Source organism: Galeopterus variegatus, unplaced genomic scaffold, assembly GCF_000696425.1.
Source record: "Galeopterus variegatus unplaced genomic scaffold, G_variegatus-3.0.2 Scaffold10283, whole genome shotgun sequence".
NCBI classification, from domain to species: Eukaryota; Metazoa; Chordata; class Mammalia; order Dermoptera; family Cynocephalidae; genus Galeopterus; species Galeopterus variegatus.
The window spans coordinates 43464-59151 of NW_007736394.1; the positions used below are offsets into that span (position 1 = coordinate 43464).

At 55.3% G+C, this 15688-nt stretch overlaps 1 protein-coding gene across 1 annotated transcript; it reads left to right on the plus strand.

Moving 5' to 3' along the window:
* Positions 1-3682: 3682 nt before the first annotated feature.
* On the plus strand, positions 3683-14689 carry GALNT9 (polypeptide N-acetylgalactosaminyltransferase 9). Its single transcript, XM_008594170.1, has 5 exons — positions 3683-3890; positions 6659-6796; positions 7613-7708; positions 11408-11575; positions 13712-14689. The coding sequence occupies exons 1-5, from the start codon at positions 3726-3728 to the stop codon at positions 13856-13858; spliced, it is 714 nt and encodes a 237-aa protein (XP_008592392.1). The 5' UTR covers positions 3683-3725; the 3' UTR covers positions 13859-14689.
* Positions 14690-15688: the final 999 nt, after the last annotated feature.

Sequence of the window (15688 nt, forward strand, 5' to 3'; positions counted from 1 at the left end):
GAGCCCCCCAAGTGCTGCATCATGTGCCTTTGGCTCCCAAGGGAGTCCTGGTCCTTAGGGTCTGGGGCATTGCTCTCCTCTGGCCTGCAGAGTGGAGAATTTATTGCCAGTTTTATCTGGAATTTATAGAGAGGTTAAACTGTTTCCCTTAGAGCTGTGATCGTAGAGCCTTTAAATTCTCTCTCTTGCATAAACATCAATCTCCCAGGGAACACAGCAGGAAATAATTCTGCCAGTCAGATAATGTATTGGTCCCTCGTATCAAAATATATGAAAAATTACAAGGTCATTAACTCTAACACAGAAAAGAGAGCTGCTCGGGTGTAGGGATCCTACGTTCCAGAGTGATGTTTGTGCTGAGAATTCACAGGGGTCTGGTGAGGATGCTCTTTCCCATTTTGCAGGGAGTTAGAAATAGGGACGCTCACCAAGTGAGTGGGCGTTTCATTCATTCGCTTTGTAATTTCTGAGCTAGGAGCACCTAAATAGCCAGACTACACCTGAGTGCACCCAGCAGGTTAGGGAATATTTCAGATGCCCCTTAAAGCCTTGGTCATCTGGGGTCTGAGCCAGGGATCGAGCAGCCCCAAGCTCACCAGCCATACAGCCTCAGCTGATGACGGAGGCTGGCAGGGGCAACCCCGACTCCCCTGTGCCAAGCAGAAGGGCTGGTGTCACTTGGGTTCCCTCTAAAGATGAAGGTGGCATCCAAGAGCCAAGATGCCCGTGACTGCGTTTTACTCAAGAAGGGGCTGGGATTCTGAAGAGAAGGCTCACAAGGGTCCTGTAAGCCCCCAAGCTCAGCACACAGGATCCATGTCTGAAAAGCCTCATACACCCTGAAGTCTGAATGCCACGGAGCCAGCTCCGGGGAAGCCCTTAGAACATCTTGCCTGTAACTGCACTGTCCAGTACCATAGCCACTGGCCACATGTGGCTGCATAAAATTCATCTTAAATAGCTTAACATTAAATACCAGATCTAGAATGTCCCATCACTGCAGAAAGTCTTATTGGGCAGAGCTGGTCTACAGGTCTATAAGTCACTGTCAGGTTGTTAAAGGGGAATGCATTCATCCCACAGCTATTTACTGAGTGCCTACTGTGCACTGGGCCTCGTTTTGGGTGCGAGGAGTGCCACATGAACAAAAGTGGCAGGAACCACCGTGGATCATCAGGAAATGGTGTCTTGTATTAGGTCACAAAAGCTACGTGGTCCACAAAGCCAGGACAGGAAATTAGGAAGGGCTCATGGTGTTGGCAATGTTCGAGCAAAAGTTGGGAGAAGGCAAGGCAGCCAGGAGCATAGGGACCTGGGAAGAGTGTTCCAGGAGTGGGAACAGCCTGTGCAAAGGCCCTGTGGTGGGCCTGTCGGGGTACTGAGGCCTGTGGCCAGGGGAGGATGAGCCAGGGGAGTGGAAGGGCGGGCATCATGAGCCCCAGTGGGCACTTTGCTTTCCCAGGGTGCAATCAGGCACCGGATGGTTCAGCGTGAGTGCTGCCAGGGTCCCTGTGGCCTCTGCACTGAGAAAGGGCAAGGAGGGACCACTGCAGAAGCAGGGAGGCCCCTCAGGAGGCTGCGGCAGTGGCAATGGTGCCGAGCATGTGGTGGATGGAGAATTCCGAAGCTGCTTCCTGCTGGTCTGCGGTGCTTCCTCTGTCCCGTTTCCTTCGGGCAAAGGGCAGGGGTCTGGAGACCTTTCCCCGCCTCCTCCAATAACTCCATCTCCTCTGCAGGCCCCGTGTTCACTGTCAATCAACCTGGTGGGTTGCACCAGCACATCTTCAGTGGGATGGGACAGAGGGGATAGGCAAGCATAGGACAGGACAGGGCACTAGGGTTCTGCAGAAAGACAGACCAATAGGGTATGGATACAGATGCAGATGCAGATGCAGATGCAGATGTGGGTACAGTTATAGATCTAAATACAGATGTAGATGTAGATACATGTGGAGCTATAGATACAGATGCAGATGCAGATGCAGATATAGACACAGACGCAGATGCAGATGCAGATGTGGGTACAGTTATAGATCTAGATACAGATGTAGATGTAGATACATGTGGAGCTATAGATACAGATACAGATGCAGTGCAGATATAGATGCAGACGCAGACGCAGACGCAGATGCAGATGTATGTACAGTTATAGATCTAAATACAGATGTAGATGTAGATACATGTGGAGCTATAGATACAGATACAGATGCAGTGCAGATATAGATGCAGACGCAGACGCAGATGCAGATGTAGATGTAGGTACAGTTATAGATCTAGATACAGATGTAGATGTAGATACATGTGGAGCTATAGATGTAGGTGTAGACATAGAGATAGATATACATGTAGATGTAGATACAGATATAAATACAAATGTAGATGGAGATATAGATGTAGATACAGATATAGATATAGATGAAGATGTAGATTCACCATAAGGAATTGGCTCACACAGTGGGGAGGCTGAGAAGTCCCAGGGTCTGCAGCTGGTGATCTGGAAATCCAGGAGAGCCGATGGTGTAAATTCCTGTCCGAGTCCAAGTCTGAAAGCAAAAGAAGACCAATGTCCCAGCTCAAAGACAGGCAGAAAGAGGGAATTCCCCCTTACTCAGCCTCGTTATCCTGTTCAGGCCTCCAGCAGATTGGAGGAGGCCCCCCACAGTGGGAAGGACCATCTGCTGTCTCAGTGTACAGATTTCAGTGTTCATCCCATCCAGAAACACCCTCGCAGACACCCAGAATAATGTTTAATCAAACATTCTGACAACAGTGGCCCAGTCAAGTGGACACTTAAAATTAGCCATCATGACAGGATAGGTCAGGATGGGATGGGATGGAATGGAAGAGATTTAAAAGATCACGCCTCGTAAGGCTGAGTGTCATTTAAGTGACGCAGTACAGAAGTAAGAACTTATAAAAGGAGATCGCGGTGCAAAATCTATTTCTACCATGGGTGGGGGTTCAGAAAGTTAGGGGCTTGGGGGAGTTTTATGTGCAGAGGAAGCATGCTGCTCAGACTTCTCATTTAGATGAAGATCATATGTTTATTTAGGATGCTTGAAGCTGGGTTCACATAGCAAGTGGCTCTTTTAAAATTAGATGGGTTGGGCCAGCCTGGTGGTGCACTCGGTAGAGTGCGGCACTTGGGAGCGCAGCGGTACTCCCACTGAGGGTTCGGATCCCCTATAGAGACCGGTGCAGGCGTGACACTGAGGGTTGCGATCCCATTACCGGTCACAAAAAAAGACAAAAAGGAAGAAAAATAAAATAAAATAAAATAAAATAAATAAATAAAATTAGATGGGTTTATTCACGCTGGCTGGGGGGATGTGTGGGGGAGTGGCTGGGGGGGGCTCCCTGCACAGAACAGCACTGAGTGGGGGTGGGATGGGGGCCACCAGGAAGGGAAAATAGCTAAGTGCGGGTGGCTGGAATCAAAGAATCCCCCAGTCATGGAACGTGCAAGGGAAGTCAAATTTGGTAGGAAATCCCAAAGAGGAGATCGCCTGTGCCCAGGCTCTGAAGGACATGCTCAAAGCCTGCACTTCTCTCTGGCCATCCTCCCCTGAAAACAGACCCTCAGGGATCCACTAGGCCCACAGTGGTGCAGGTGCCCTCAGGAGGGTGTGTCCCAGGCCTGTGAACAGGGGACACCTGGAGACAGAGGGGTGGCTTCCCCACAGCCCACACCTCTGTCCGCACAGGTGTGGCAGTGTGGCGGCAGCATGGAGGTGCTGCCCTGCTCTCGCGTGGCCCACATTGAGCGCACCAAGAAGCCCTACAACAACGACATCGACTACTACGCAAAGCGCAATGCGCTGCGGGCGGCTGAGGTGTGGATGGACGACTTCAAGTCCCACGTGTACATGGCCTGGAACATCCCCATGACGGTAAGCCAGGCACTGGGCTGGGCTGGGGAAGGGCGGCCTACCTGTAGCCCCATGAGGAAATCCAAGCCAGAGTCCATCCAGGGCCAGGCCAGCACGGTCACAACCCAACCCATTTTGGTAGATGACCTTTTCCTGGCTGCAAGTGCTGCTGGTGGTCAGAAGTGAATGAAGGTTGGCCGCCCCCACAATCTACTGCAGCAGTAGCAGCAGCCACCTCAGACCAGTCAGCCACTTGGAAGCAGTAACCAGACCAGCAGGGAGCACGTGCAGCCTTGTGGCCCTGCCAGTAACTATGGCCCAGCTACACAAGTGCCCCACAGCAGGCACCGCCATCCAGTGCGCTGGCTCTCAAAGTGGAGCTGATGGAAATGTGGTCCTCGGGCCCACTGCTACCTGCTGGGAAAGGAGCTCCAGGACCTGCCAGCACCACCAGTGCCTGAGAACCACTGTCCAGAGCAGGGACTGTACCCTTAGCAGGCGTCTGGCAGCAGGATCCTCCACCAGACTCAGGGCTCCCAGGAGTGTAGCCTCAGGTGCCATCAATAGGTACAGCAGTGTCACAGAGGTGGGGAGGCATTCCTGGAACATCGGGGCTCTCACCTGCCATGGTCCATTTCAGCAGCCGCTGGGATGCCGAGCAAGCCAGGCCTCCCGCCAGGAAGTCCCTCCCCCAGTTGTTTATGCTTATTTATGCTGGCTAGCAAAGCCTCCAGGGTGCTGGAGACTGGGCACTGGGTGGCTGTAGATGCTGCCCTAGGGTGAGAGTGTCCTGGGGACCACAGCCCCCGCCCTGTGCTGAGCACATTCCAGTGAGCTAGAGCTTCACAGCGGCAGTCACTACAGCAGTAATAACGGTGGCAGATAAAGCCCTTGTGACAATCCTCCTATTTCCACACTCAATAGATAAGGAAACTGAGGCACAGAGAGGTTAAGTCACTCACTCAAGGACTCACAGCTATTACGTGGCAGAGCCAAATATAACCAGGCTTCTGCAGGATCCTAGAGGAGAAAGCCAGAAATCCTGAGGCTCCAGGCTGCCTGCTGGAACCATGGTGGCTGCCCCTCCCCACCCGTGGCCCACAGCCATGGGCTCTGCCAGCACCATGGGGAGTGGGGCCCAGAGGCCTGTGTGGGCATCTGCTACTGCTGGCAGGAAGCTGGAGCTGGGCATAGACCAGAGGAACAAGACCAGCGGCCTGTAGAGAAATGGGTTTGGGAATGTATATGTGTGTATGTGTGTGTGTGTTGCCTGTGAATGTGTGTGCAGATGTGAGTATGTGTGTATGGATGTGCATGCTGCCTGTGACCATGTGTGTGCAGGTGTGAGTATATGCATGTGTATGTTGTGTGTAGGTGTGAGTATCTGCGTGCATGTGTATGTGTGTGTGTATGTGACATTCTGCCCCAGAATCACCCCCACGGCGGGTTCCCACCACATAGACCGGGAGGCCGTTGGAACGTGGACTCGTGAACTGGAGACTCTGAGAAGAGGGCAGTGGCTCATGAAGACTCGCTTTCCATAAAGCGAACTAATTCGGAAAATATGCAATGTGACGACGTCCCGTTAACATGTGAAGGGAGCATGGGGCGTTATCGCTGCTGAGTGTGGGCAGGGGGTGAGGATCTGCCAGCTCCAGCCACCAGCTCAGGCCAGAGAAGCTGGCAAAGGCCTTCCTCATCCTACTGCACAAGGGCTGACTATAAGCCCCTTGACCCCTTTAATCCTCATAACCAGGCACCCGTGAGCTTCTGCTGTGATCACCCCACGTTGCAAATGAGGAAACCGAGGCAGAGAAAGGCTAAGGGACTGTTCCAAGGCTACACACTAAGAAGTGATAGGATCTAAACCTGGGCAGTCTAGGCTGAGTCTGCCCTTCCCCACCAGGCTGGTTGTCTGCTGTTAGCCAGAGGGCTGAGCTCAGAGCCCTGGGTGGGGCGCAGGCACTCCCTCAGACCCCCCCCACAGTCCTTGAGGCCTCGCTGCCTGTCACAGGGTGTTCGTCCCCAACCCTACCCTTGGGTCCCACAATTCCCCAGAAGGACTCATGGAATTCAAAAAGCTGTCATGCTCAGGGTTGTGGCTACAGCAGTGACAGGACACAAACGAAACCAGCACAGGGAAGAGATGCACAGGGCAAGGTCCAGGAGAAACCAGACACGAGCTTCTGGGTGTCCCCTCCCCGGGATCTGATGGACAGCACTTTGTCCTCCCATCACCAACCTGTGACAATGACACATGCCAAGTGCTGCCAGCCAGGAAACTCAGCCGGGCCTCAGAGTCTAGTTTTTATCGTGATTGGTCACATGGCCATGGCTGACCATCCATATGGCTGATCTTAGTCTCCAGCCCCTGAAGAGGTCAAGCAGATACCCCATGGCCCAAAGCCCCGCCATAAATCTCACTGTAGCATAGATTGTCCAGGTAACCAAAGACAGTCCTATCACGTAGGATATTCCAGGGCTCAGGGGTCACCCGTGGGAGCTAGGCAGGGGCCAGTATTTTCCTTGGCAATTGCAGGTGTGGACGAGCCTGGCCTGTGTGTAGCCAGGGACCTGCTGCCCAGGCTGGGGCTGGTCTCCATCAGGGCCCTCCCTATGGTGAACAGCTGCCAGACCTGGACAAGGCCTCAGCACCCTGAAGCTCTGTGGAGTGGGGCTGCTCTGAAGGTAGGGTCTCAGGGTCCTGGAGCTCACACATGGTGGGCAGAGACCTGAGTTATGGGGACATGAGACACTCACATGGCCCCTGCCTGCTTCTGGTCTTGCAGAACCCAGGGGTGGACTTCGGGGACGTGTCCGAAAGGCTGGCCCTGCGCCAGAGGCTGAAATGTCGGAGCTTCAAGTGGTACTTGGAGAATGTGTACCCAGAGATGAGGGTCTACAACGACACCCTCACGTACGGAGAGGTACCGCCTCCACCCTGATGGTGCCTCTCGGATTGGCTATATAGGGATATACATATATTCATATTTATGTATGCATTCACACGTGTTTTCACATGCATGTATACACATGAATGCATTCATTCACATGCATGTACACATGCACATTTATTCATATGTACATGCATCAGATGTATGCACACATGCATGTGCATATGCATGCATACACATGCATGCACATGTGCTTGTGTATATTCACTTGCATGCATGTGTGCACACATTCACATACATATATGCAGATGCACGCATTCGTGTGCACATGTGTTTGCATGCACATGTATGTGCATCTACATTTGTGTATGTGTGTATATATGTGCATTCACATGCATGTGTATATGTGCAAGCATGCATACAATCACCTACATGTGTATGTACTCATGCATGTGTACTCACATCCATGCATGTACCTAAATCCATTCAAACACATATTAAAGTGTGTACACACATGTATGTACAAGTGCACACAGAAATATAACATTTGCACACAGTTTTGCTCATGCACACACAGAAACTCCCCATATACACATGTACATTTTCACCTATATGCATGAACCCCAGTCAAAGGTGCCTGCACACAGACAAACATATAATCACTTGTTGTCAGGGCAAAATGACATGTGAACATGTGTGTACATTCACACAGAGGTATACACATTTATGCATTCACATAGACAGCCATGTTCATATACTGCACATGAGCACACACACTCTATAGCCTTGCCTCAGCCCTTGGGACCCTCCTCAATGGCCCTGGGGCTTCTCCGGTCACTCTGGTTGCAGGTGAGAAACAGCAAAGCCAGTGGCTACTGCTTGGACCAGGGTGCAGAAGACGACGACCGAGCAATCCTCTACCCCTGCCATGGGATGTCCTCCCAGGTAGGAGCAGCAGCTGCCCCTCGCGGTGAGCCCTGGGGGAGTACAGGTCAGAGATGACGGGAGGCCCACATCCCAGACCACCTGGCCCTGAGCACCCCAGAGCAGGCAAGTGGCTACCCGAGGGCGGGGGCTCATGGTGGGCCTGCTGGGGCATCCTGATGCCACCATGGCTGTGAGTTCAGGGGCTCAGAGCAGCATGAGGGCCCCTCAAGGAGACTCCTCCTTGCCCCACCCAGAGGCAGCACAACATGGTAAATTAAGAACAAGGCCTTTGGGGTCAAATGGGCCTTGGGCAAATCACTTAATATCCCATGCCTCAGTTTCCCCATCAATTAAATGGGATAATAATGGTACTTATTCTCAGGGCCATTGTGTGGATTCAAGTGGAAAGGGTGGGGAAGGCATTTGCCACAGCATGTGTACAGTACAGGAAACAGTGTCGTTACTACGGTGGCGTTCTTGTTAACTGAGTGCCTGCCAAGTGACTTTCAATCCCAGCTCTGCTTTGGAATCACTTGGAGCACTGGGTGCAGACCCCAGCCAGTGGAATCACCGCAGCTCTGGGGCAGGCGCTGCTGCCCCTGTCTGCCCCCGTCTGTCACACGACTCAGATAAAGAGCCCGATGTCTCCAATCAGGAGAGAATTCCCATTATGCTTGTAGGATGGTGCTTCTGTTCAGTGGGTGTTGGACGTTATTTAACTACCCCAGGATCCTGCTTTCTCCAAAATGACACTCGGGCCCCTCTCTGAATCTGAGCCGCATCCATGAATGTCCATCCGGGCAGAAATTGAGTGATCCGTGAAGCCATCGGGGACCCAGCCCCATGGAGCATGGGGACATTGCCTGGAGGCAGCAGAAGCATCACTCGGCCGCAGGCTCACCACAGAGCCGAGCCTCTGACGACAGAGCCAAGGGTACAGGATCGCCCTTCCATTGCCACCTCTGCAGCTCATTAAAGGGCTCCTGACTGACACAGCAGCTCGCAGTGCTGTGGCCACCCATGGAGATGCAGAGACGCTTCTGAGGAAATCCAATGTGCTGGGCCTGTCAAAACTCATCTGGGAAATCCTCTGGTGGGCACCACTGTCTCACAGAACCCAGGAGAGAGGGCCACATCCTGTCTGGGGGCAGGGGGCTCTGAGTGCCTGGCAAGGAGCGATTGAGGTGACCAAGCGTCCCCTGGCTGTTCCTCAGTAGTACATTCTCCCGCATGAGGGAAAACCCCCTTTGCCTGGCATGTCACTGCTGGAGGGCCATGCTGGGGGCCGGCCTCTGGGGTTTAGGGACAGGGAGTCCGTGGCTGGGTGAGGTGGGGGTTTTCCAATGACCCTCTGCAGTGCCAGTGATGAGTGTGAGCTCTCTGCCTCCAGAGGACATTGGAGCAGCCGGCAGACATGGCCTTCCTGGCTGCTGGAACCAGGGGCAGCAGATGGAGCCAAGGTGAGACCAGAGAGAGCCAGGCCTGTGTGACAGAACCCCACCAGAGAGATCAGGTGGACCAATGTTCCCATCAAACAGGACACGGCCTGCCAGTGGTTTCCTCTTTGCACACTGACATCAGTCTGCTTGGTCACTCACAACACCTAGGTTCTCTCTGGAGGCTGCCGAAATGTCAGAGGCGAGAGAAGCCATGTCCTGAAACCCCAACACCTGGCTGTGTTAGTCTCCTAGTGCTGCTGTGACAAAGGACCACACTGGTACTGGCTTAAAACCACGGGGTTCTCCTACAGCTCTGGAGGCCAGACTTGAATCCAGGGGTCGGCTGGCCTCTCAATCTGCATAGTTCTGGCTCTCCAGGTTGAAGCCTTGAGCTTTTGTACCAAGTGCCAATTCCCTCGAATAGCACAGGAGTGTATCTGTGATCACCTGCCCCCAAATGGAATGGCCTAGAACAACAGGCTTGTTTTGCTCACCGATCTGCAATTTGGGCAGAGCTGGCTCAGCAGGAGCCAACGGTCTTTGCACCTCCCCAACGTCCACTGGAGCTGCCTGACCAGGGCTGGAAGGCCCTCTGCCCCCTGCCTCTCTTGTCTGGTGGGCGAGGTGTGCTGGCTGCCAACTGAGACTCAGGGGGCTGAGGCTGGCTGGGGTCTCACACCCTCCCATGCCAGCCTCTCCCCAGGCTGCCTGGGCTCCTCACAGCATGACAGTGGCTTCCAAGATCAAGCGTCCCATTTATGACCTCGCCTCACCTCCACGATGTCCACACACTCCCCAAACAACTCAAGGAGAGAGAATACACACGTGTCGGGTGGGAGATATTATTGCAGCTTATCTCCGGTGAGACTGTGTTGGAGAATACAGTCTTCCATAATGTGTGCATATATGTGTGTGTGCACATGTGTGTGTGTGTGCCTGAGAGAAAGAGAAATTGAGAGAGATGCACTTTACATATGAAAAGACCTGATGTATTTATTGTTTGCTATTATTTTAAGCACATCTCATGTTATCCTTACCATAGCCCTGTCAGCAGGTACTATCATAATCTCCTACTTACAGATGAGGCAACCGAGGCTCAGAGAGGTCAAGTGACTTGCCCAAGGTCACACAGCTAGGAAGTGGCAGGAATAGAGACTCTTGGTTTCCTGTTGAGTGTATAGTTGTTACTATACAGTCACACGTAGAAGCCTATGTTACGTGGTGTTTTGCTATGCAAAAACAGCATAAACCAGGACCCCAGCATATGTGAACTTGGGGCTCCTTCATCTGAAAATAATTCCCTCATAGTTCAAAGGCAGATGAGGCCGACCTGGGGCTCCTGTGAAGTTCTCAAGAGTCCAGGCCTGTGGCTGAGGTGCCCAGCCCTTTTGTGGGGCAGAGCTCTGGGCAAAGTTCTGAGAAAAGAAGCATCTAAGGCGGATCCTGGTTGAGCAACTAGGCTGAAGGCACAGGGGTCCCTGTACCCCCAGAGGCCAGGCAGCCTGGCACTCAGCTGTGAGCTGTACCCCACCCTGACCTCCTGCTCACTCACCACCACCAGGAGATGAAGGGCTGAGGGGGCAGGGAGGAGGGAGCATCCAGCTTAGGCCCCAGGCCCCTTGGAAGCTCCATGCACCCCAGAGAGCAGCGCCCACCTGTTCTGCTCTGGGCGCTGCCCACCAGGCTTGGCTCTAGGACATCTTCCTGGGGGGAATTACATCTTCATCTCTCTGGCTGTGGCCCTGGGCCAGGCTCCTTCCCATTCCAGAACTTTCTGAGGTGAGAGGGGCCAGGGGGCCTTGTTGCTGCTCCAGTGCCTTGACCACTAGCATGGGCCCTGGGAGATTCAGGATCACCCTCTGGGACGCAATGCCGGGCAAGTGCCCCAGGCCTCCAGCAGCTGCCTTGTCCTTGCTCCCCAGGCTGTGCCAGCAACAGACAGCCTGGGCTGCTCCTCCTTCTTCCCAAAGCTGACTAGCAGCTGGCTGTCATCCAGAGCCCAGGCCATGCCAACCCTCCTCCACTCAGAGCCTCCCAGCCCAGCCCCCTGGTCATCTTGCATCCACTGCAGCGTCCCCAGTCCCCAGGGGGGAGACTCCAACTCAGCCACTCAAGGGCCCCAGTCCATGGCTAGTTTAGGGTGGCCTGGGCTGACCCATCTGTGTCCCTCTGTGCTGGGTCTGGGGCCCTCTGGGAGAGCCTGGTGGAAAGATAGGGCCGTGGCACCCCTGGCCTGGACGTGGGTACTGCTGATAGTTCGTGGCTGCCCTCTCCCCAGCTGGTACGGTACAGCGCCGACGGCCTCCTGCAGCTGGGCCCCCTGGGCTCCACGGCCTTCCTGCCCGACTCCAAGTGTCTGGTGGACGACGGCAGGGGCCGCACACCCACCCTGAGGAAGTGTGAGGATGTGGCTCGGCCGACGCAGCGGCTGTGGGACTTCACCCAGGTAGCAGGATGGGGGGCGGGAGGGACAGGTGAGGGGCGGGGCTGCCACCTGGGCCAGCCTCACGGTGGGAGTTAGAGGGCAGCAGTGGGTGAGGGAGGCTTCAGAGCAGAGGAGGGGCCTGGATCAGCTGCTCCGCCCAAACCCCGATACTCACAGAGAGGTTAGGTGACTAGTCCAGGGTCACACAGCAGAGGGGAGCCTGATGGTCTGGTCACAGCACTGCGGCTGCCCTCCCAGCCTCAGCCACCCCTGACCCTCAGCCCCTCCCAGCCTCATCCATCCCCAAACCCCAACCCCTCACGGCTTTGGCCACTCCCGAATTCCAGCCCCTTCCAGCCTCACCTGACCCTGAACCCCAGCACCTCCCAGCCTCGGCCAACCCCAAAACCCAGCCTCCTCCAGCCTAGGCTGCCCAGGCTCCAGACTCCAGAGCAGAGTGAGGGGTGTGATTCCCACCGTGGCTGTGGCCAGGTGGGGAAAGAGACGATTCCTCGGCGCTTTGCTGAAACAGCCCCCTCCTGGCCCCTCTGGGGGCTGCTGGGTTGCTGGTTCCCATCAGGCAGCCCAAGGATAAGCAGGTGGACTGGAGAGGACGAAGGCGGCTCCCAACTCCCCAAAGCCGATTCCCGCCCACACCCTTACCCAGGGCTAGGCCATTCTTCCCTCCCCAAGAATGAATTGCCTCCCATCTACCCTCCCTGCTTGCCAGGCTGTCTTCTCCCCACACCCTGTCTCCATGTGCACCCCACACCAAGCCTCTGCACGCACTCCCACCTGTCTAAACACCAGGCCCCTCGATCTCAGCACGTCCTCCACGGGCTCAGCCATCTCTCCACTGCCTCCATCCACGGCAGAGTGGCAAAGCCTCTGGTCACTCCTCCAGTCCCCCATGTTCGGGGGCTCTGCCCATCTCCCACCACCTCTGCCTAGATCTTTTGCACCAGACAAGGATGAAGATTCTCCTAAAACCCTTCTGCAATGGTGTCCTCAGCTGACATAAAGAATGACCACACAGGAATGTGCCTCTCACAGTTCTGGAGGCCAGAGTCCAAACTCAAGATGTGCTGGGGCCCAGCTCCCTCTGGAGGCTCCAGGGGAGGGTCGTTCTTGCCTCTTCCAGCTCCCAGTGTGGCTGGCCATCCTTGGCTTGTGGCCCGTCGCTCCAGTCTCTGCCTCCGTCCTTGCAAGGCCATCTTCCCTGTCTATGCCTCCAGACGCTAGTACAGGATCAGGGCCACCCTGCTCTGGCATGACTTCATCTTAACTAACCACAGCTGCAGAGACCATACTTCTAAATAAGGTCGTGTTGGCAGGCACTGAGGGTCAGGACTTGAAGTTCAGGGTTTTCCTAAAACACGTTCTGCCCATGGTACTCTCCCACCTGAAAGCTCCTCAGTGGCCTGGCATCGCATGCAAGGTCAAGTCCCCCTCCTGGTGATCTCTGAGCCCTGGGACCTACTCCAGCCACGCTTGCCATCCCAGTCCACCTGTGCCTCGTCTTCCGGGTCCCCATCCCCACTCCCAACCTCACCCTCTCCTTCTGCTGGGACCCCGCACAGGCCTCGATCACTGTTCCCTCTGTGTACAGACAGTCCAAGAGTGGCTCTGCCCATGCTCAGCAGTGGGTCTGGGGGCTCTGGCTATAGGAGAGGCTCCAGGAGGAGCTGGCACTGGAACTCACTGTGCCAATAAGCATCGAAGGTCCCTGAGGGGCCCGGTTTGGGGCAGGGACGGGGAGGGCCAGCATCACACGAGAGAACCTGTTAGGTCTGCTTCCTGGGGTCATTGGGCTTGGGCCAGGGCATCAATGTCCAGGGGACCACAGGGCTGCCGAGGCAACCAAGGGCCAAGGGGACACCTTGGGGGGAAAGGCCAGGTCAGGGGCCTTATACGCTGTCTTCCTAGTGTCTGTTTAGACCCCAGAGATGAGAGAGCAGGGCAGGATTGGGGGGGTACTGGGAGGGGATGGGGCAGGATAAACAGAAGCTGGTAGGGGGATCAGAGGGACCCTGGGCCTTTGGGATGGCCATGCAGTGACCAGCTTGGGGCTTGGGATCACCCCTCATTCTCAGGGATGACTCTTCAGGAAGGAGACCTCTAGGCTCTCAAGCTGACTCAGTTTCTTTTACGGCACAGAGTGGCCCCATTGTGAGCCGAGACACGGGCCGGTGCCTGGAGGTGGAAATGTCCAAAGACGCCAACTTCGGGCTCCGGCTGGTGGTGCAGAGGTGCTCGGGGCAGAAGTGGATGATCAGAAACTGGATCAAACACGGGCGGCACTGACCCTCCCGCCTCCACGCTGGGACCCCTCCACTTGATGTGGACCCTCGCAGACTTTGGGGAGTGTTGGGCTGAGCCTGCCGGGCTGGAAGCTGGCACCACCCCCCTCTGCACCCACCTGCCCAGAGCAGCCCTGGCCGTGCCTGCGGCATCTCAGGGCTGGGCCCTGTCGCCGGGGATGGTGGAGGCAGGCGGCCAGGGCACCGGCCACTCCATTGGGGATGCAAACTCTCCCTCCTGGGACAGGTGGCCCTGCCCAAGGGAGGGCATCTGAGGACAGCTCACTCTGACTCTGAATCACGTGCCTTTTCTACGGTATGTCCTGTCGAGGCTGCCTGGACAGCCTCCTCTTCTGCATGTGCTAACGCCCTTGTACATACCCCAACGCGGAAATAAGCCCACCCTGTCCCACGCGTGAGGACGAGCCCAGGCATCTTGGATCAACAGAGCTTGGCCTCGGGGCAGAACCACCGCTGCCCTCACTCCCCCGCCCCACCGTCTTATCATGAACTAAGTTAGAAATCAAAGAGCAGCTCCTCGTGGTCTGGTAAGAGGGGAAGTGGGGAGAAAGCCACAGCTGCACTGGTCACAGACAAATGCCAGGGGCAGTGTTTAGGAGACTGACTGACCACTTCAGCGGAGACCAAATAAAGACTGGATTACCCAGCAGGGAGGCCGATGTCCGTCTGCGTCTGAGTGGGAATCTGAGCTGGCGGCTGCTGGGCAGGCGTCCCCAATCTGCCATCCCACCAGGGGCCCGGGCTCCTGCCATCCTTCCCCGCCCTGGCCCCTCGCCTGTTTCTACAAATAAAGTTTTATTGGCACACAGCCATACCCATGGTTCCCCTGTCATCTGTGGCTGCTGCTCTGGGGCCACAGGCACACAGCTGGGAAGGTGCTGTGTGGATCGCAAAGCCACAACTGCTTGTGACACCAGCTCCAGAGCGCACCTGCTCCCGTGTCCACGTGGGCAGATGGGGAGGAGGTAGGGGGGCAGGTGGCAGCCCTGGGAGCTGTGCTCACGTTCCTGCTCTTGTCCCTGATGATCAGAACTGAGCCACATGCAGTGGCAGGAGGCTGGGAAATGTGGCCTTTCACTGGGCAGCTGCTTGTCCAGCTAAAATCCAGGCTTTCTGCAGTAAAAGAAAGGAGAGTAAAATGGAGATTGGTCAAAAGGAGTCCTCTCCACCATCAGCAGGATAGCACACCCCTTCAGAAACTCACTGGTGCAAGGTTTCCCCACAGTGTCCTCACGGCCACCTCCCCCCAAGACAAAGTGGCCTGTCCCCCACACTGTTCTCTGTCACTGACACTTGAGACCACTGTATTAGTCCATTTCTGCTGCTTATAATAGAATTTCTGAAACTGGGTAATTTATGAAGAAAACAAAATTCATTTCTTACAGCTTTGGAGTCTGGGAAGTCCACGCCCAGGGGGTGCATCGGGTGAGGGTCTTCTTCCTGGTGGGGACTCTACAGGGTCCCGAGGCAGTGCAGGGCGTCGCGTGGTGAGCATGGCGAGAGCGTTTCCCCCATGCTTCTTCCTCTCCTTATAAAGCCCCTGCCCACTCCCTGATCATCCCACTCATAAGCACCGTCCTCACCATCCCATCACCTCTCAATGTCCCCACCTTTTCCCTACCACATGGGGGAGCAAGTTCCCACATGATTTCCGGAGGGGACAGACACTGACCATATCAACTACTGACCTTGTGCTGCGGCACCGATCCTGAGCATGCACAAGAGGGGCCAGCACTGGTAGGTCGTGGTAGCCTGCAAGTGTGTGCGGCTCAGCCTGGGGTTAGACCTGCTAGGCCTTGACCTCCACACAGAG